At 37.8% G+C, this 19,911-nt stretch overlaps 1 protein-coding gene across 5 annotated transcripts in view; it reads left to right on the forward strand.

The window, feature by feature from the left end:
- The window catches only part of WDFY3 (WD repeat and FYVE domain containing 3), a 278,975-nt gene that overhangs the window by 105,395 nt on the left and 153,669 nt on the right, over positions 1-19,911 (forward strand). For 4 of the 5 annotated variants that reach the window (XM_023724712.1, XM_023724716.1, XM_023724713.1 and 1 more), the window contains exons 5-7: positions 4,512-4,565; positions 12,177-12,286; positions 17,907-18,068. In XM_023724712.1, the coding sequence (XP_023580480.1) occupies positions 4,512-4,565; positions 12,177-12,286; positions 17,907-18,068 (326 nt within the window). The remainder of the gene's footprint in view (positions 1-4,511; positions 4,566-12,176; positions 12,287-17,906; positions 18,069-19,911) is intronic. The other variant, XM_023724714.1, reaches the window with a different exon arrangement.

Consider the following 19,911-nt stretch of genomic DNA (forward strand, 5'->3'; position numbering starts at 1 on the left):
CATCTAGCTGTACTGGACTCAGTCCGGTGAAGGCCTTGGTAGCTGTGGACAATTAGTCCTTCGGACTAATCTTTTCCTTGTATCCTGTTCTTTTCATTCTCGCTATTGCTGTCTATTTTTAAAGGACAAACGTGATAGCAGTCTTATCAGTGAAGAGACACACAAACTGCTTGTGATGTAGGCACTTTGAGTACTGGATTTGAGTACCTACTGGATGTTCATAGGAGTTCTTTGAGAATGCAAGCTGCCAGTCCCAGGAGACTTTGGGGGCCCATAGGCAGTTCAGGCCCTCCTACCAGCTAGTGGAAACTACCAGTCTTAATGGTAAGTTGAGCTTAGGTACAGCCACTCTTTCAGGAGATGGTCAGCAGGGAGTGTGTTAGCTAAATCCTTCTCCAGGCGGCCCAGGGGTATTTTTGGATAATCTTGAGCTTGTATTATATCTACCCAGCTTTCACTGAGTTTCAAATTCTAGGTTGAAAATTATTTTTACCTCAGAATTTTAAGATCATTTCTCCATCATATTTTAGGTTCCAGTGCTGCTATTGAGAAATATAAAGCTACTCTGATTCTTGTTTCTTTCTCTGTGACCTATTTTTTTCCTCTGGAAGCTTTCCAAATCCTCTCTTGTCCTTATTGTTCTAAAATTTTGCTATTTAAATATTATGCTGGATACTCATTGGACCCTTTCAATATGGAAATTAATATCTTTCAATTTTTGGAAAGTTTTATGAATTATTTATGGAATTACAGCCTGCCTTCTCTTTTCTATCGCTAGTCAGATTAGACTGCCCCTCTAATTTTCATATCTTTCCTCTTATTTCCTATCTTTGTTTTTTTGGCCCTACTTACTAAGAGAGTTCCTCAGTTTTATCTTCTATCTCTTCTACATTTTTTTTTTTTTTCCTCATATTCTTAATTTCTAACAGTTATTTTTTATTGTTGTTTATTCTTCAATGGATGTATTTTCTTCTCTTATGTCTCTGGATTTTGTTTGTTGTTCTTTTTTTTTTCCTTTCAGGTTTTCATTTCCCTAAATGGTTTGTTTCTTTCAGGTTGCCTTTTTCTGTTAATTTGTTTTATCTCTGTCTTTTATGTTAGGATTTTGTCACGTCTCGTCCTTGGCCATCTGCTCGCATGTAAGAATAACTTGTTGCCGTTGAGTCGATTCTGACTCATAGCAACCCTATAGGACAGAATAGAACTGCCCTCTAGGGTTTCCAAGGCTGTAAATCTTTTACGTAAAAAGGAGCCCTGGTGGCGCACTAGTTCAGCACTTGGCTGCTAACAGAAAGGTCTGCTGTTTGAACCAGCAACTGCTCTGCGGGAGAAAAATGTGGCAGTCTGCTTCTGTAAAGATTACAGCCTAGAAAACCCTATGGGACAGCTCTACTCTGTCCTATAGGGTCACTGTGAGTCAGAATCGACTAGACAGCAATGGGTTTGGTTTTTCTGGTAACCTTTCCATGAGCAGACTGCTGCATCTTTCTCCTGGAGAGTGCCTGGTGTTTCAAACCAAAAACCTTATTAGCAGCCAAGCACTTAAGCACTGCGCTACAGGGGCTCTAACAAGCTGAGGGGTAGCTCTGTGCGCTTCTATGTAAGGTGGTCTTGCTGGGCCATTTTGTTGGCAGTCTTTCACCTGAGCTAGCCAGATTCCCCAGAGAAGATTTTTCCAGTGTTTGCTGAGAACATACAGGTCTGACTCTCAGCATTTTGGAAGGAGGAAAAGGTTTGGGGACCTTCAGAATTCAATGTATAAGCTTTTACTTTATCTCCATGTGCCCAACAACTTTGCCTGGTGCCCTCCCAATTCAAACATCTTCTCTTTGACTCTCTTCAGTTAATTAACTCCAGTCTAGTACTCACATAGTGGTGGGGACTAGGGGTCTAACTGCTCTTAAACACACTTTCTGCCAGCCCTCCTGTGTATAGTCCCACATTTGCTTTTGCTTCTAAAAATACCTGGTGCCTGCAGTTCCTGACCCTTTGTGAGGTTCTGTGGTGCAGCTTGGTTGCTTTTCTACTTTCCCTACATTTGCTTTAAGATTCTAGGATTTCACAAATCAGTTACTACTAACCTCTGTGCTTTTTTAATGTCTACAGTTCTGTTGCCCTTATCTTTCCTATTCTCTTTGTTATTATAGGTTTATGCCTTTTAAAAAGTGGTCTTTTGACAACCATTTTACAGGGGTTTTCAGAGCGAACAGAGAGATAAATGGGTGTGCTCAACCTTCCAAATTTAACTGAAGTCCATTATGCAGTGTTTGGAGCATCGCCCCTTAAAATGATTTTATATTGAAAAATCTTTTATTCAGAAGCTATACTAATTTTATGAATTGCTGTATGAATCTAAAGTGAGATAGTTTTAATTATATTTGCATTCCTTGAAGGAGGCCCAGTGAAAGGTCGTAAGATAGTTGGAGGTAATCTCCCTGCACCTGTCTTCTCCCTTCTCTACCCAAAATACCAATTGCAACCTTCTTTAGCTTTCCTGATTTTAATTACTCCTGTGTAAATGAAAAGTTGATATATAAGATTTGGGTGTTTTATGCCTTTTTAGCTGTTTTAAACAGGGAGCATGAAGGGGAGTTTTGTTTATAGCCTGTGTCACATATTTATGCCTATCGTTGCATTTCGTTTCTTGACTGATATCCCTATATTATGGGGGAAAAAACATCCCAAAACTTTATTTATTTTTGCTTCTCTCATGCTATCTTTTCAGCTACCCAATCTGCATGTTTGTAGTAAAACATTTTGCTACATTGGAAATTTGTTTCCCTAACTCCCCTTATGATTTTACATCCTTAGGGCGGTTTTTAGACATTACTGTATGGTGTCTTAAGTGGAGCAGAAGCTGTCTCATTGTCATTACAGTAATAGTTCTACAAGTTTTCTTTTTCAACTTTTTATTTTGAAATATATACTCACAGGAAGTTGCAAAATAGTACATAGAGTTCCTTGTGCCCTTCATCAACCTTCCTCAGTGGGGACATCCTGTTACCTAGGTATTTTTAAGATATGTATTTTTTTTATATTATGTAATTCCATATAATTTTTAGTTTTAAATGTTTGAAATCCCTTAACTTCAGAATCCTGGGAAATTCAGTTCAAGTTGTGTAAATGTCGCCTCCTCAGAAGAAACCTTTCCTAATCACACTACCTCAAGTAGGTCTTCTATCCTCTATCTCCACACCAGTTACTATATATTCAGTCACCTTATATATTTACTTTATAGCTTTATCATCATCTGAAAGTGTCGTTTGTTTACGTATTTAACTTTATGGTCTGTTGTGTTCACCCCTTACCACTAGTACCTAGGAAAATGCCTGTCACAAATTAGGTGTTCAGTAAAATTTACTGATTTTTGACATACGATTTCTCTCTTCTTTTCTTTAATACCTTGAGGAGTGGAATAGTGTATAAATGGCCAGCTTTCCCAATTTTTAATAGAAGAGCGTACTTCTAGAGTATCTTAGCATTGAAGCACCCTGGGTGTGGGAATCTTTGTTCCTTTCTTCCATTTTTAGTTTGGACCACTGGAAGTTTCTTTTGGTTGGTGTTCTTATAAAAATAGTTTAATGGAAATTTTTGATCTTTTGATTTTTCTAGTAAATTTCATACTATATCCATTGTCCTGGTCATCTACCTTTTTACTGTCTCATCCTTATTTTCTGACTTATTTTGTAGGAAGTAATCATTAAGAAGAATTTTATAATATTTTAATTTTCTCCAAAAAAGCAGATGAGTGTTCTCCTATTCCTTTGAAAGTTGACAATGTTTGTTGTGCATCAAGATAAGATTATTTTTCTAGGACTCCTCTGAAATTGGTATGGTAGACTTGTTATTTTGTGTGTTACCTAATAACCACGTACATAGCAGTTCTTTCTATCAGATCATTTCTACTGTGGACTTAAGATTTCTCAGTAGGAACCATGCTTATTTGCAGTTCTCTTATTTAATTCTACCCATCAGAAGTCAGTTAAAAGGAAGAACTTCTAGCAGATATCAATATGCAAAATGGATACATGAACTGGTTTGTAATGCATCAGGGAAACCTCACAGTTATCTCTCTCCCTTAATTCTCTATTGGTCATTGCCTCCATATGGTCTCTGTATGTAGTGACTGTCAGCTAATTTGAGAAAAGATATAATGTTGTGGGCATATTGTATACAGGGTGTACCTAAATATTTCTCCCATCTCTAATTTAAGTTCAGCTGTGCTTGTCTGCTTAATTCTAAGGACACATGGCCAGTTGATATCAGTGAAGAAGAAAATTCCCACCTGTGTAAAAATAGTATCTTCAGTTTATTATTAATGACTTTGCTACATACTAGGTGCCACCATTAAACCCAGTGGTGAAATCCCCAATTGGCAGTGCCACAGTAATGAAGAGGCTAGATGATGTTGACTGCAATACTCCGGTGGAATCTTGTGCAGCATCTTGTGGCGGGATTGATGTAATGTAGTGAATCCCCAATTAGACAACCTAGCCTTTTTTTTTAAACAGAAAAACAGTGTGCCCTGCTGTCCTCCAAGGATTTCAAAGCCACAACGCCTTCAGGTAATTTCATTCCCAAGGTGTGGTTACGTATTATCAACTGTAAAGAAGCATGGAAGCTATGAGTTCTAATACTGTTTTTCTTACTAACTTTTTTTTTTTTTTGAGACAGGCTAGGGTTTGGTTTTTTATTAGTGAAATGTGTAATAATACTATTGACAGTTCTCACACTATCATGCTGAAGCCTAAGTTCTGCAAATAATGTGTGCTTTAAATGGACTTTGCAAAGGAAAAAATGTGTTAAACACTTATTAACAAGTTTTGCATTCTCATTGTTTTTTGAATGCTGTCTAACTGAATGCACTTATATTCTCTCAGCATAGACTGAGAAATGACATTTGTTTTAAGATAGTGTATATTTTTAAAATTTAATAACAAGCTCTACTAACTCTGTATTTTTCAGCCTTTGTCTATTGAAATGTAAGGTGAATGCTTAAGCTTTAATCAAGTGATTAATCAAATGATTACAACTCTCAAGATGGGTTAATATAATTCTTTCATTAACTTTTATAACCTTAAGTTAAATTATCATTTACATTTGTGTTTGTTAAATCTTAGTGAAATTAAAAGATTCTACTGCAGTATTTTTGTGACTAGGAGTGTGTTTTTCTTTGAGAGTTTTAGAAACTATGATTTATAGATGTTGTATTTAAAATTGCTTTCTAGTAGGATGGAATACTCCCAAATACATTCTATGAAGCCAGCATAACCCTGACACCAAAACCAGGTAAAGACACCACAAAAAAAGAAAGCTACAGACCAGTGTCACTCATGAACATTGACGCAGAAATCCTCAACAAAATTCTAGCCAGTAGAATTCAGCGACATATCAAAAAAGTAATTCACCTCGATCAAGTGGAATTTCTACCAGATATGCAGGGATGGTTCAGTATTAGAAAAACAATCAATGTAATCCGTCGCGTTAATAAGACAAAAGACAAGAACCACGTGATCTTATCAATTGATGCAGAAAAGGCATTTGACAAAGCCCAACACCCATTCATGATAAAAACTCTCAACAAAATAAGAATAGAAGGGAAATGCCTCAGCATAATTAAGGGCATTTATACAAAGCCAACAGCCAACATCATCCTAAATAGAGACAGTCTGAAAGCATTCCCCTTGAGAACGGGAACCAGACAAGGATGCCCTTCATCACCACTCTTATTCAACGTTGTGCTGGAGGTCCTAGCTAGAGCAGTCAGGCTAGAAAAAGAAATAAAGGGCATCCAAATTGGTAAGGAAGAAGTCAAAGTATCTCTATTTGCAGATGATATGATCTTATACACAGAAAACCCCAAAGAATCCACAAGAAAACTACTGGAACTAATAGAAACTTTCAGCAAAGTATCAGGATACAAGATAAACATACAAAAATCAGTTGGATTCCTCTACACCAACAAAGAGAACTTCGAAGAGTAAATCACCAAATCAGTACCCTTTACAATAGCCCCCAAGAAGATAAAATGCTTAGGAATAAATCTAACCAGAGACATAAAAGAGACCTGTACAATGAAAACTACAAGACACTACTGCAAGAAACCAAAAGAGACCTGCATAAGTGGAAAAACATACCTTGCTCATGGATAGGAAGACTCAACATTGTCAAAATGTCAGTTCTCCCCAAAGCAATCTACAGATACAGTGCAATCCCGATCCAGATTCCAAAGGCACTTTTTAATGAGATGGAGAAACAAATCACCAACTTCATATGGAAAGGGAAGAGGCCCCAGATAAGAAAAGCATTACTGAAGAAGAAGAACAAAGTGAGAGGCCTCACACTACCTGATTTTAGAACCTGTTATACCGCCACAGTAGTCAAAACAGCCTGGTATTGGTACAACAACAAATACATAGCTCAGTGGAACAGGATTGAGAATCTGGACATAAATTCATCTAGCTGATATTTGAAAAGGCCCAGAGTCCGTTAATTGGGGAAAAGACAGTCTCTTTAAGAAATCGTGCTGGCATAACTGGATATCCATCTGCAAAAAAACTGAAACAAGACCAATACCTCACACCATGCACAAAAACTAACTCAAAATGGATCAAAGACCTAAATATAATATCAAAAATGATCAAGATCATGGAAGAAAAAATAGAGACAATGCTAGGAGCCTTAGTACATGGCATAAACAGAATACGAACCATAAGTAACAATGCACAAACACTAGAAGAGAAACTAAATAACTGGGAGCTCCTAAAAGTCAAACACACTCACCAAAAGACTTCACAAAAAAAGTCAGAAGACAACCTACAGACTAGGAAAACAATTTTGGCTATGACAAATCCGGTTGGTGTCTAATCTCTGAAATCTACAAGATAGTGCAAAACCTCAACAACAAAAAGACAAATAACCGAATTAAAAAATGGGCAGAGGATATGAACAGGCACTTCACCAAAGAAGACATTTAGAAGGCTAGCAGACACATGAAAAAATGCTCACGATCATTAGCCATGAGAGAAATGCAAATCAAAACTACAGTGAGATACCATCTCATCCCGAAAGGCTAGCATTAATCCAAAAAACACAAAATAATAAATGTTGGAGAGGTTGTGGAGAAACTGGAACATTTCTACACTGTTGGTGGGAATGTAAAATGGTACAACCACTTTGGAAGTCGATCTGGCGCTTCCTTAAAAAGCTGGAAGTAGAAGTACCAAACAAACCAGCAATCCCGCTCCTTGGAATATATCCTAGAGGAATAAGAGCTGTCACATGAATAGATATATGCACACCCACGTTCATTGCAGCACTGTTCACGATAGCAAAAAGATGGAAAAACCTAGGTGCCCATCAGCAGATGAATGGATAAACAAATTATGGTATATCCACACAATGGAATACTACGCAGTGTTAAAGAATAATGATGAAGCCGTGAAACATAACATGGAAGAATGTGGAAGGCATTACGCTCAGTGAATTCAGTCAGTCACAAAAGGAGAAATATTGTTCTAAGACCACTATTATAAGAACTTGAGAAAAGGTTTAAACATAGAAGAAAACATTCTTTGATGGTTACGAGGGTGGAGTGGCAGGGAGAGGGATATTTACTAACTACATAGTAGACAAGAATTATCTTCAGTGAAGGGAAAAGACAGCACACACTACAGGGGAAGTCAGCACAACTGGACTAAACCAAAGTGAAGATATTTCCTGAATACAGCCAAACACTTCGAGGGACGGAGTAGCAGGGGTGGGGCTCCAGGGTTATGCTTTCAGGGGACATCTAGGTCAATTGGCATAACAAAGTTTATTAAAACGTTCTGTATCCTACTTTGGTGAGTGGCGTCTGGGGTCTTAAAAGCTAGTGAGGGGCCATCTAAGATGCATCAGTTGGTCCCAGCTCACCTGGAGTAAAGGAGAATGAAGAACACCAAAATTACAAGGGAAGTATTAGGCCAAGAGACTGAAAGGGCCACATAAACCAGAGACTGCATCAGCCTGAGACCAGAATTAGATGGTGCCCAACTACCACCAATGACTGCCCTGACAGGAAACACAACAGAGGGTCCCTGATTGGAGCAGGAGATGGGGTGCGGAACTCAAATTCTAGTAAAAAGACCAGACTTAATGGTCTGACTGAGACTGGAGGATTCCCAGAAAGCATGGCCCCTGGACTGTCTGTCAACCCAGAATGAAAACCATTCCCCAGGCCAACTCATCAGACAAAGATTAGACTGGATATGGGACTTAAGATGATACTCGTGAAGAATGTGCTTCTTATCTCAAGTAGATACATGAGACTAAATGGACAGCTCCTGTCTGGAGGTGAGATGAGAAAGCAGAGAGGGTCAGGAGCTGGTCAAATGGACACAGGAAATCAGGAGTGGAAAGGAGGAGTGTGCTGTCACAGTATAGGGAGAGCAATTAGGGTCACATAATAGTGTATGTATAAATTTTTATATGAGCCACTGACTTGAATTGTAAACGTTCCTTTAAAGTACAACAATTTAAGTTAAAAAAAAAAGACATGAAAAAAATTGCTTTCTAGTGCATCCAATTTTTAAGAAAGTACTAGATATTGTATACTTTTAAAATGAGTTTCTTGACTCATTTTAAATAAAAAGTAGAAAGTCCGTTTGAGATATTCTCAGTGACCTTATATTGAAACTCAGTAGGTGAAAGTAACGTATGTCTTCAAATACATTTGTTATGTCAGTATTGTTTGTTCTCTAGGTGGTAGCTTATGACCTCCCCCATGTGTTTCAACCACAACTACCTATCCAGACGTCTTTATCTCTGTGAGCGTGTACATCAAGGCCAGATAACTTCAAGTTACTGCTGATATATCTTCTCAAAAAGAGTAGTTATTATTATTAAGCTGGTAAAGATGTTAAGTGGAAGACTATAGTAACTGTTACGGTTGTTGATTAAGATAGATGTATTATTTCACTTGTTGAGTTGGCAATGAAAATAAATGTTAATAATTATACTGTCTTGGCCCTTTTCCATTTATTGTCACAGTAACCCATCAAACATATATAATGTTTGATAACAAATAGAAAATCAGCTTTTTATCCGTTATTTGTTTCATTATCTTGAGGAATCCCTGAATGTTCAGTTGTCAACCAAAACATAAGAAAGCACATGCTGAAGGTATAAATGCTTATCATTGATCAGATAAATAAACTGTTTCAAGCCAAGAGTACTTTTTTAGTGTTTTAGTTTTCAAAATAAGCATTAATATTCTTGTGTTCAAATCTGACAGCTTATTGAATAGCAGTGAAAATACATATTTGTCCAGTTTTCTTTTAAAGTTAATAATGCTGAATAATATAGGTAGAGACCAAAGTAATTTGAAATGTATCTTCTCTATGGGTTTTGTGCTACTGTACCAGGAAGATAACTTTGTTTTGCCTGTACTGTTAGAGTGGGTTTAGTTCTTCAAAAAAAAATTTTTTTTCCCCACCTGTTTGAGAAGCACAGGTGGTATTGGTCAGATTATTCACTAATCAGTGTTTTTATGAAATAGAATTTCATTACTCTTATTTAACGAGGAGATGATCAATTCAAAGAGTACAAGTAGCTTTTAAAAGTAGTGGAATTATGAAATTGGAAATGCACAATTTAAAATAGAAGTTGCCTAATCACAAAGAGGCCTAGAAAATGAAAGCATAGCATGTCATCTGTGACTGCCTTTGGTTGAGAGTCTTAACTAACTGGGAAGTAGTTGTCTTCCTGACTTGAATATTTAACTCCTGTCAAGGAAAGGAGGCTGGTGTTATGTAGTCTTTGGCAAACTGCTAGATCCATTGCAACAAAAATTTGCAGGTCATTTTTACCAGGGATCTCAAATTACTGTTGCTAGAATAGGTTTCTCAGTGTTATCTTTTTTTAAAAATCTTTCTCTCCCTCTCTAATGAGACCTTCACAATTTAATCAGTCTTAAATACTGCTTTCTTTGTGTAACTCTCCTTTTCAAAACTTTCAGGAATCCCTGTTACCCATATTAAGTCCAGACCTCTGGATTTGTATATGCAGTTGAGCTCAGTTTGTCATTCTGTTACCATCATTTCTTTGCTCTGTCTAGGTTGTTTAATTCACTCATTTAACAGATACTTACCAGTGCTCGCTTAGTGCCAGGTAATTCAGCAGTGAACAAGACGCACAGAAGTCTGCTCTCGTGTTATTTATTTTCTTACTGAGGGAAGAGAGACTATCAATCAGTAAACCTATGACTATGATCATTTGAACACTTACGAGATATTAAATATTAGAAATAAGTCAGTGACTATCTCTTTTTAGGCTTCTGTTAACTTGTCTTTCCCAGTAAATTTATTATTATTATCTTCTTCTTTTCGTGTATGTTGATTAATAGCATGGGCTTTGGAGCTAGACAGCCTGGATTTGAATATGAGTTCTGCCACTGACTGGCTATGGGACTGTAGACAAATTCCTTATCATCTCCATTTCTCAATTTCTTCATCTCCAAAGGGGGTATAATAATAGAAAATAATCCATAGGGTTCTTTTAAAGATTAAATGAGTTAATCACACAAGTATTTAAAATAGTGCTTGGTACATAGTTACAATTCAGCAAAAACAGGCCTTTTTTGGGGGAGGGAGTACATAATTTCCTGTTAAAATGCACCCTCAAATTGAAGTGTACAAAAATTGAAATATGCCAGCACAAAATCCTGTGTCTTTTTACCATGGTTTTTTGTTTTAGCATATAATAGTGCTAGTATAAATACTATTATCTTGATAGCATTAAATCCAAGAAAAAAATACCCCTAAGGCAATCTAGAGGAGCCCTGGTGGTGCAGTAGTTAAAGCGCTCAGCTGTTAACTGAAAGATCAGTGGTTCAAACCCTTCAGCCGCTCCGCAGGAGAAAGATATGACAGTCTGCTTCCATAAAGATTTACAGGCTTGGAAACCCTGTGGGGCAGTTCTACTCTGTCCTGTAGTGTCACTATGCATCAGAATCAACGTGAAGGCACCAGGTTTGGTTTTGGGCTTTTTGGAAGGCAATCAAATTATATTTATTCTACTTTCTGCCTCTTTATTAGGTGTGTTAAATTGTACCTTAGTAACTTGCCCAGTTAGTTCAGAGTGAACAGATTGGACTTCTTTTCTGACAACTTTAATTCATCTGTGTATTAATCTAAAAATTAGCCTACTGTGCATTGGTAGAATTAAGTGCATATTTAGGGACTTATTTTCCTTTATCTCTAAAATCATTATCAACTAAATTAACTTTCAAAGATTCTTCCAACTCTACAGTTCTATGAATGACTCTTATATGTCTTACTGTTTTTCTGTTCCTACTGTCAGAGGCTGTCACCTCAGCAACCTCCTAATTTGTTTCCCTCCCTCCAATCTCTTTGTCCTTTTAGTTTGTCCATATACATTAATATTTGATTAAAAGTTTAAAAATAATCCTTTTATCACCTACTTTACTCAAGAAACTATAGTAGCTGTCTCCTGCCTGAAGAGTGGAATATAGCCCTTAGCTTGCCCTTTTTCATAATTAGGCTTCTGTAATTTCTGTTGTTACTGTCGATACTAGATTCTGATTTTCAACATATACGCTTCATTCCAGTGAAGCCCGTAAACCCGTTACCATAGAGTCGATTCCAACTCATAGTGACCCTATAGGACAGAGTAGAACTGCTCTATTAGGGTTTCCAAGGAGTGGCTGATGGATTCGAACTGCCGACCTTTTGGTTAGCAGCCAGATGGCTTAACCACTGTGCCACCAGGGCTCCAAGTTAAGCCAATGTTACTACAGTTTTTTGTCTTGATATGTATGTATCGGGCTCATTCTTCTTGTGACACTCGTTAGTTTTGTTTTAATACTGTGCTCCTATTCTTTCTGTACCCTTTCGCCCCTACTACTTCCTGGAGAAACGTACCTGTTTTCCAGGTTTAGCTCGAATTTTACTTCTTCTGTCCCTAAAATATATAGAGAAATACACATTTCTGTATTAATTATGTAAGGGCTTATGTGTAATACTAAAACATTGTTTTAGCATGTTTTCCATGAGCATATAATAGTGCTGGTATAAAATATGTGCTTAGTAAATGATCATTTCCTTGCAAATTTTAAGGAAGAACCTCTTATATGTAATTTATTCTTCCACCTAATTACCTCCCCTTTGGTTTTATAGAGGCTGCAAGTCGGGCCATAGTCCAATTCCTGGAAATCAATCAGAGTGAGGAAGCCAGTCGAGGCTGGATGCTTCTGACAACAATTAATTTGTTAGCCTCCTCTGGTCAGGTGAGTTCTTGGTTTTCATGTTTGATAACTCAAACACTTTTTGTACCTCGTGAGATTTTGTTAAATTCAGTTCATCATTATATTCAAATAAGATTTTGTGATAATCATAGTGTTCTTCTATTTCTTCTTACATATTATTTCATGCTTCTTATAGCATCTCTCTGAGGTTGATGTTTTATGTATTTTACACAGGGGGAAATGCACGGCTTAGAGCAGTGTTTCCCATCTTTGTCGTGTCATAACACACATAGAGAATGATACCATTGTGTAGCACACTGGGGAAAGAGACTTGACTGCTTTGGTAGGAGGCAGGTAGCCCAAGAGCTCTGGCTCCATCACACCCAGCCCAACACAGTCCATAACCCACGTTAAGGAAACTCTTGTTTAGAAGAGTCACTGTTCATCTAAGGTGACTCAGCTAATAAGGAAAGTACTTGTAAAAAATTTCTAATTTTATGAAAAATAAGAAAACATCGACATTTTCAGGATAATATACATTCCCCTCTCTGTCACAGGATTTATTCTAAATCATCTTTAAGCATTTGTCATGGTAGATGTTGCATGTATTTGTTAATAAACTGTTTGGATACTGATTTTTAGCCCTTGATGTTTCTACAAAAACTAGGGTAGAATTACCTATTAAAGTCAGTGTAAAACTTGGGAATATCCATGGCTAAGTTACAGTGAACTTTCAAACTCCTCACATCATTTAATAATGGAATTAACAAGAGTGACTGTGGCACCAGTCATGGTACAGTGACTGGCCACGGCAGAGACAATGCATATTTCTTACTAACCATGTCCTCACACTAGTCACTAACACAGAGTACGTAGCGCTTGAAATTTTTTTTCCCCTGGAATGATCTATTTCCTTTTTTGTTTGTTCTTTCTTTAATTCAGAAAGGGAATTGGGGTGACCAGCTTGTCCTGGTTTGCTCGAGATATTCGCTGTTTTAGCACCAAAAGCCTTGCATCCCAGGAACCTCCTCGGTCCTGGCAAATCGAGATGGTTTTTCAGCCTAATTAACCTTCAGATAATTCTGAAGTAGGCAGTGGTTTTCATGTATCGGGAACCTGCCACATGACTATCAAAATCCCAATTCTCTTTGTCCTTGATGGTAGCTAGGAATGCTTCTGTGTGACTGTGCCAAAATTTGTTTTTGTTTAGAATTAGCATGTAAAGGAATACGTTTTAATTGGAATATTTCTAAGTTTTATTCCTTTTTTTTCCGGTGTTCTATTTCTCTTTCTTGATTGTGAGCAGAGACCGTGTCCTACCATAATACCTAACATGTAGTAGAGACACAGTAAATGTGGATTAACGTAAACCTGCACAAATGGATGTTGTTGTTGTGTTAGGTGCTGTTCAGTCGGTTCCAACTCATAGTGACTGTATGTACAACAGAGCAAAACACCGCCCGATCCTGCACCATCCTCACAATCATTATGCTTGAACCCAAGTGGATAGGCAGCCTTAATAAAAGAATCAGGAGAAGCCTTTTCACTTAAAAAAATTAACAAGTGTTGCCAAATACCATTTTAGATACCAAGTTATACTCTAAATCTGCCAGTATTAAGACGAAAATGAATTTTGCATTCCAGAGAGGGAAAGCTAGTAATAATCCAGCTGGAAAAAGAGACTCTTAAAAAGAAAATTCAGTGTTGATTTTGAGGTGATTTTTTTTGTTTATTTGAGTGCCGTTTTCTGCTGGCCGCAGAGATGCAGAGATAACTGAAGTCCTGACTCAGCATGTAGACAACAGAGATGAAGCAGATAAAGACAAAACCACAAAATGCAATAAAGGGTTATGTATAATGCTAGGAGTTCCTGCATGGCGCAGACAGTTAACATGCTTGCCTGATAACTGAAAGATTGGAGGTTTGAGTCTACCCAGTGGTGACTTGGAAGAAAGCCTGACGATCTACTTCTGAGAAGTCAGCCATTCATAACCCTATGGACCAGAGTTATTTTTTTTTGCCACACCTTCTGCTAAGTGGTCACCTGCTAGCATCTATTACTATGGAAGAAGGGGAGAAGGGATATTGGTAGGAAAATAACCTGTCATCACCACAATCACATACTGTGCAATCTTTTTTTTTTTTTTTTTTTATTGTGCTTTAAGTGAAAGTTTACAGGTCGAGTTAGTTTCTGATACAGAGCTTTATACACACACTGCTATGTGACCCTAGTTGCTATCCCTATGAAGAGTCAGTACACTCCTCCTTTCCACCCTGGATTTCCCATGTCCGTTCAACCAGCTCTTGTCCCTTTCTGCCTTCTCATCTCACCTCCAGACAGGATCTGCCCATTTAGTCTCACGTATCTAATTGAACTAAGATGCGCACTCTTCATGAGTATCATTTTATGTCCAGTCTAATATTTGTCTGAAGAGTTGGCTTCGGGAATGATTTTAGTTCTGGGTTAACAGAGAGTCCGGGGGCCATGTCTTCTGGGATTCTTCCAGCCTCAGTCAGACCGTTAAGTTCTGGTCTTTTTACTAGAATTTAAGTTCTGCACCCCACTTTTCTCCTGCTCCTTCAGGGACTCTCTGTTGTGTTCCCTGTCAGGGAGGTCATTGGTCATAGCCGGGCACCATCTAGTTCTTCTGGTCTCAGGCTGATGGAGTCTCTGGTTTATGTGGCCCTTTTTGTCTCTTGGGCTGATATTTTCCTTGTGTCTTTGGGGTTCTTACTGTGCAATCGTGAGTGAGTTTCTTTTTTCTTTTTTTAAAACCACATTTATTTTTAAGTTAGCTATCTTTTTTTTTAATTGTGCTTTTAAGGAAGTTTTACAGAGCAAATTAGTTTCTCATTAAACAGTACACATTTTGTTTTGCGACATTGATTGCCAACTCCATGATATGTCAACATTCTCCTTTTCTTGACCTTGGGTTCGCCATTATCAGCTTTCCTGTCTCCTTCTGCCTTCTTATCCTTGCCCCTGGGCTGGTGTGTCCATTTAGTCTCATTTTGTTTTATGGGCCTGTCTAGTCTCTGACTGAAGGATGAACCTCAGGAGTGACTTCAGTACTGAGTTAAAAGGGTGTCCAGGGGCCATACTCTCGGGGTTTCTCCAGTCTCTGTCAGACCAGTAAGTCAGGTCTTTTTTTATGAGTTAGAATTTTGTTCTACATTTATCTTCAGCTCTGTCCGGGACCCTCCATTGTGATCCTGTCGGAGCAGTCAGTGATGGTAGCCAGGCACGATCTAGTGCTGTACTCACTCTGGTGGAGGCTGTGGTAGTTGTGGTCCATTAGTCCTTTGGGCTAATCTTTCCCTTGTGTCTTTGGTTTTCTTCATTCTCCCTTGCTCCAGATGGGGTGAGACCAGTAGAGTATCTTAGATGGCTGCTCATAGGCTTTTGAGACCCCAGATGCTACTACCAAAATAGGATATAAAACATTTTCTTTATAAACTATGCTATGCCAGTTGAGCTAGATGTTCCCTGAAACCGTGGTCCCCAGCCCTTAGCCCAGTAATTCAGTTCCTTAGGGAGTTTGGATGTGTCTATGAAGATTCCATTGGAGCACAGTTCTATTCTGACACACGGGAGGTCACCATGAGTTAAAATCAGCTTAATGGCAGCTGGTTACTGGTTGGTTGATATAAAAAAAAAAACCCATTGTCGTCTAGTCGATTCCAAGTCATAGTGACCCCATAGGACAGAGTAGAACTGCTTCATGAGATCTCCAAGCCACATCTTTCTCCCGTGGAGCAACTGGTCCCTCCTCATAACATGTCCAAAGTATGTGAGAGAAGGTCTCGCCATCCTTGCCTCTAAGGAGCATTCTGGCTGTACTTCTTCCAAGACAGACTTGTTTGTTCTTAGTTTTCAAGTACATTATATTGTTTGATTTCTTGACTGCTGCTTTCACAGGCGTTGGTTTTGGAGCCAAGTAGAATGAATCCTTGACAACTTCAGTCTTTTCTCCATTTATCATGATGTTGCTTATTGGTCCATTTGTGAGAATTTTTGATTTTTTTATGTTGAAGTATAATCCATACTGAAGGCTGTAGTCTTTGATCTTCATATCAGTAAATGCTTCAAGTCCTCTTCACTTTCAGCAAGCAAGGTTGTGTCATCTACATATCACAGATTGTTAATGAGTCTTCTTCCAATTCTGATGCCCCACTCTTCTTCATATAGTCTAGCTTCTCAAATTATTTGCTCACCATACAGATTGAATAAATATGGTGAAAGGATACAACCCTGATACACACCTTTCCTGATTTTAAACCATGCAATATCCCCTTGTTCTGTTCAAATGACTGCCTCTTGGTCTATGTACAGGTTCTGCATGAGCACAATTAAGTGTTCTGAAAGTCCCATTTTTTGCAATGTTATCCATAATTTTTTATGATCCACACAGTTGAATGCCTTTACATAATCAGTAAAACACAGGTAAACATCTTCTTGGTATTCTTTGCTTTCAGCCAAAATCCGTCTAACATACTGTAGGCACTCAGTAAATATTTGAAAGCAAGGTAAATAATCAACCCATTGATGCCAACCCATTGATCTCTAGTGCTGTCAAACTTTGACTCCAAACTGCACCATGGAAAATTTTGATAAATGTATCATACTTTGTAACAATATTGAAATGTTTACTGTAAAAAGATCTGAAATTTCTTCCTCTGAGACTCTTTGAAAATAATACAGAGGTTTATTTGTGTCACTGATGGCTACAACTCTCACGTGTCCTTCTAGCCTTAAGAAGTTATGATAACAATAAAGATAAAATGACATAAATAGTAAAGCAACTACTAATATACAATTTATTTAGTGTTTAATATATCTTTGCATATATTATTTTATATAACCCTCATATTAACCCTAAGAATTATATACCATACGCCTACTCCTCACTTATTGACTATTTCATTATCTGATATTTCACATTTACCACAATAGTAAAAAATCTACTATCTGACTATTTTGCTCATTAATGACATATGTCTGGCAGTAACAAATGCTGAGGTGCAAGGCGAGAGTAATGCTTGCAGTGATGGTTAAGGTTATGTGTCACCTTGTCTGGACCATGATTCCCAGGATTTGGCAGTTATGTAATGATGTAATTTGACAGTTGTGTAATGATGTAGTCATCCTTCATTTTTTGATCTGATGTAGTCATCCTCCATTTTCACGTAACATTGATTTTTGCATAACAACATGGACTTCGGAACCTAACCATGTTGATAAGCGAGGAGTAGGTATGTATGCATTTTACAGAAGAGAATCTGAGAGAAACTGCTGTTTAGAGAAACTTAACAATAAAGTTAAATAGTTTGCTCAAGCTCATGGTTAGTGGCTTTTTTCTGAATCCCAAAAAGCTGGGATTAAGAGACGTGCTGTCTCTTGATAAATAAAATAGCTAAATAACCAAGAAACAAACAAAATACCAAGATTAGGTTATATCAAGTTTCTTCCAAAGGGATAAATTGAGTATTTTTCAGCATGGAGTCTTTTTTTTTTTTTTTTTTTATTTTATTCTTGCAGTCCTTTAAAAGATTATTTTGCTATATTCGTTGGCTTAAAATTTGTGAGTTACTCAGCTGTACCACTTAATTGCCTAACTATAGTTAGGTCTGTCTATCTATTCACTTATTTATTGTTTTCCAGAAAACCGTGGACTGCATGACAACGATGTCAGTGCCTTCCACCCTGGTTAAATGTTTATATCTGTTTTTTGACCTTCCACATGTGCCTGAGGCAGTTGGAGGTGCACAGAATGAGCTACCTCTAGCAGAACGTCGAGGACTACTCCAGAAAGTTTTTGTACAGGTGAGGAGGGTGCTATTTGCATAGACATCTGTACATCTCTATTTAAAGTGAAATGGGTACGCTCCTTCATAGATGTTCTGTCTATTGCATTTTCTATAGTATTTCACTGTATTTCTTATAATATGACTGTATTTAATATAATTGTCACATTTTTTGAATCCACAAGTTTCTTTTCAGGAATATTTGGGTGACACATTAGCAAGTTTGTTACTCTGAACAGATTCAACTATTATGCTTTCCTTTGATACATCAATAACCTGTCTAAAACAAACTAAGGAAGGAAGACTTTCATTGACAATCATGTTAAGATTTAAATGATATTTCTTACAATGTCAGGAAATTCTAAGTTATCATTTATATGTAGAAAGTCCCTAACCTATGAACATTTGATTTATAAAATACACTTTATTATAGTAGCTGCTGCCACCTTCTCTGGCCCCTGACTGTAAAGCGCTTTTTCCTCACTGTTGCCACTATTCTTTTAATAGCATTATGGGTTAAGTAGACTTTTGTTAGCTACTCTGGATATATAGTCATCATTTATGATATACTCTCTTAGGAGAAAAATTTCAAAACAAGCAATCTGTAAACCTTAGAATACAATCTGTCTATGGTCCTAGTGGAGCCCTGGTGACGCAGTGGTTAAGAGCTCAGCTGCTAACCAAAAGGTCAGCTGCTGGAATCCACCAGCCACTCCTTGGAAACCCTATGGGGCAGTTCTAATCTGTCCTGTAGGGTCGCTGTGAGTTGGAATCGATTAGACGGCAGTGGGTATGGTCCTAATACAGTATAAAAAGCACATGTTTAAGTCCAGGTCTGGGCCTGTGAAATTTTTTAACCTGAGATGCCAGTTTTTCATTGTAAAACAGACAATAATACCTACTTAAAGGATTTTTGTAAAGATGAAATGAAACAATACATAAAGGTGTGGTTCTTTGTTTAGTATATAGTAGACATTAAATAAAAATAACTTATTGCTGCCTCTGCCCCACCACCACTACCATTGGTGAGCTGAAGGAGAGAGAATAAAGAGGATGGCCATCTGCAGTACTGAGGTAGAGCTGGGCACAAATGATTGCATGCTCACCTCGTGTTCCTGGTGTCTTTAGTGCCAGGGTGACTTTACTTTGTAGAGGTGCTGGGAAGGGGAAGACTAAGGCAATTTTAGAAAAGACTGGGATTATCGAACAGGAATGCTAATTCAACAAATATATATGAGCACTTGTTTTATTAGATAGTTTTGTATTAGTGGCTTACATCCGTTATCTCATGATTTGCAGAACAGCCCCATGTTGCCAGAGGTTTTGTTTTACTCCAAAATGATAATGTGAACAAACAGCAGAAATAGGATTAGAACTCAGGTTTATCTGACTCTTAAATTAGATTGATTGAGGAAAGCAATGGGAATATATGGAGTAAATCACATAAGAATTAAAGCTGCCCTAAGCCATTCCTGATGAATATAGCATGTGTCAGTGTGTCAGTCTTTGCTGATTAGGATAGCCAAATGCAACCCACTACTCTACAGTCGATCCCAACTCATAGCTAGCCTGTAGACTAGGGTAGAACTGCCCGGTAGGGTTTCCAAGGCTATCATCTTTACAGAAGCAGACTGTCAAATCTTTCTCTTTCAAGGCACTGGTGGGTTTGAGCCACTGACCTTTTGGTTAGCAGCCGAACTCTTAAACACTGCGCCTCCAGGGCTCCTTGATTAGAATTGCAGTCCCACAGCCCCGTGAAACAAATTGGGACTAATGAGGTACAGTAGTCCAGTGACAAGGGCCAGAAGGCAGAAGGGGACAAGGAAGCTGGTGATAGGGAACCCAAGGTTGAGTAAGGATAT

Source organism: Trichechus manatus, unplaced genomic scaffold (genome assembly GCF_000243295.1).
Source record: "Trichechus manatus latirostris isolate Lorelei unplaced genomic scaffold, TriManLat1.0 scaffold00257, whole genome shotgun sequence".
NCBI lineage: Eukaryota > Metazoa > Chordata > Mammalia > Sirenia > Trichechidae > Trichechus > Trichechus manatus.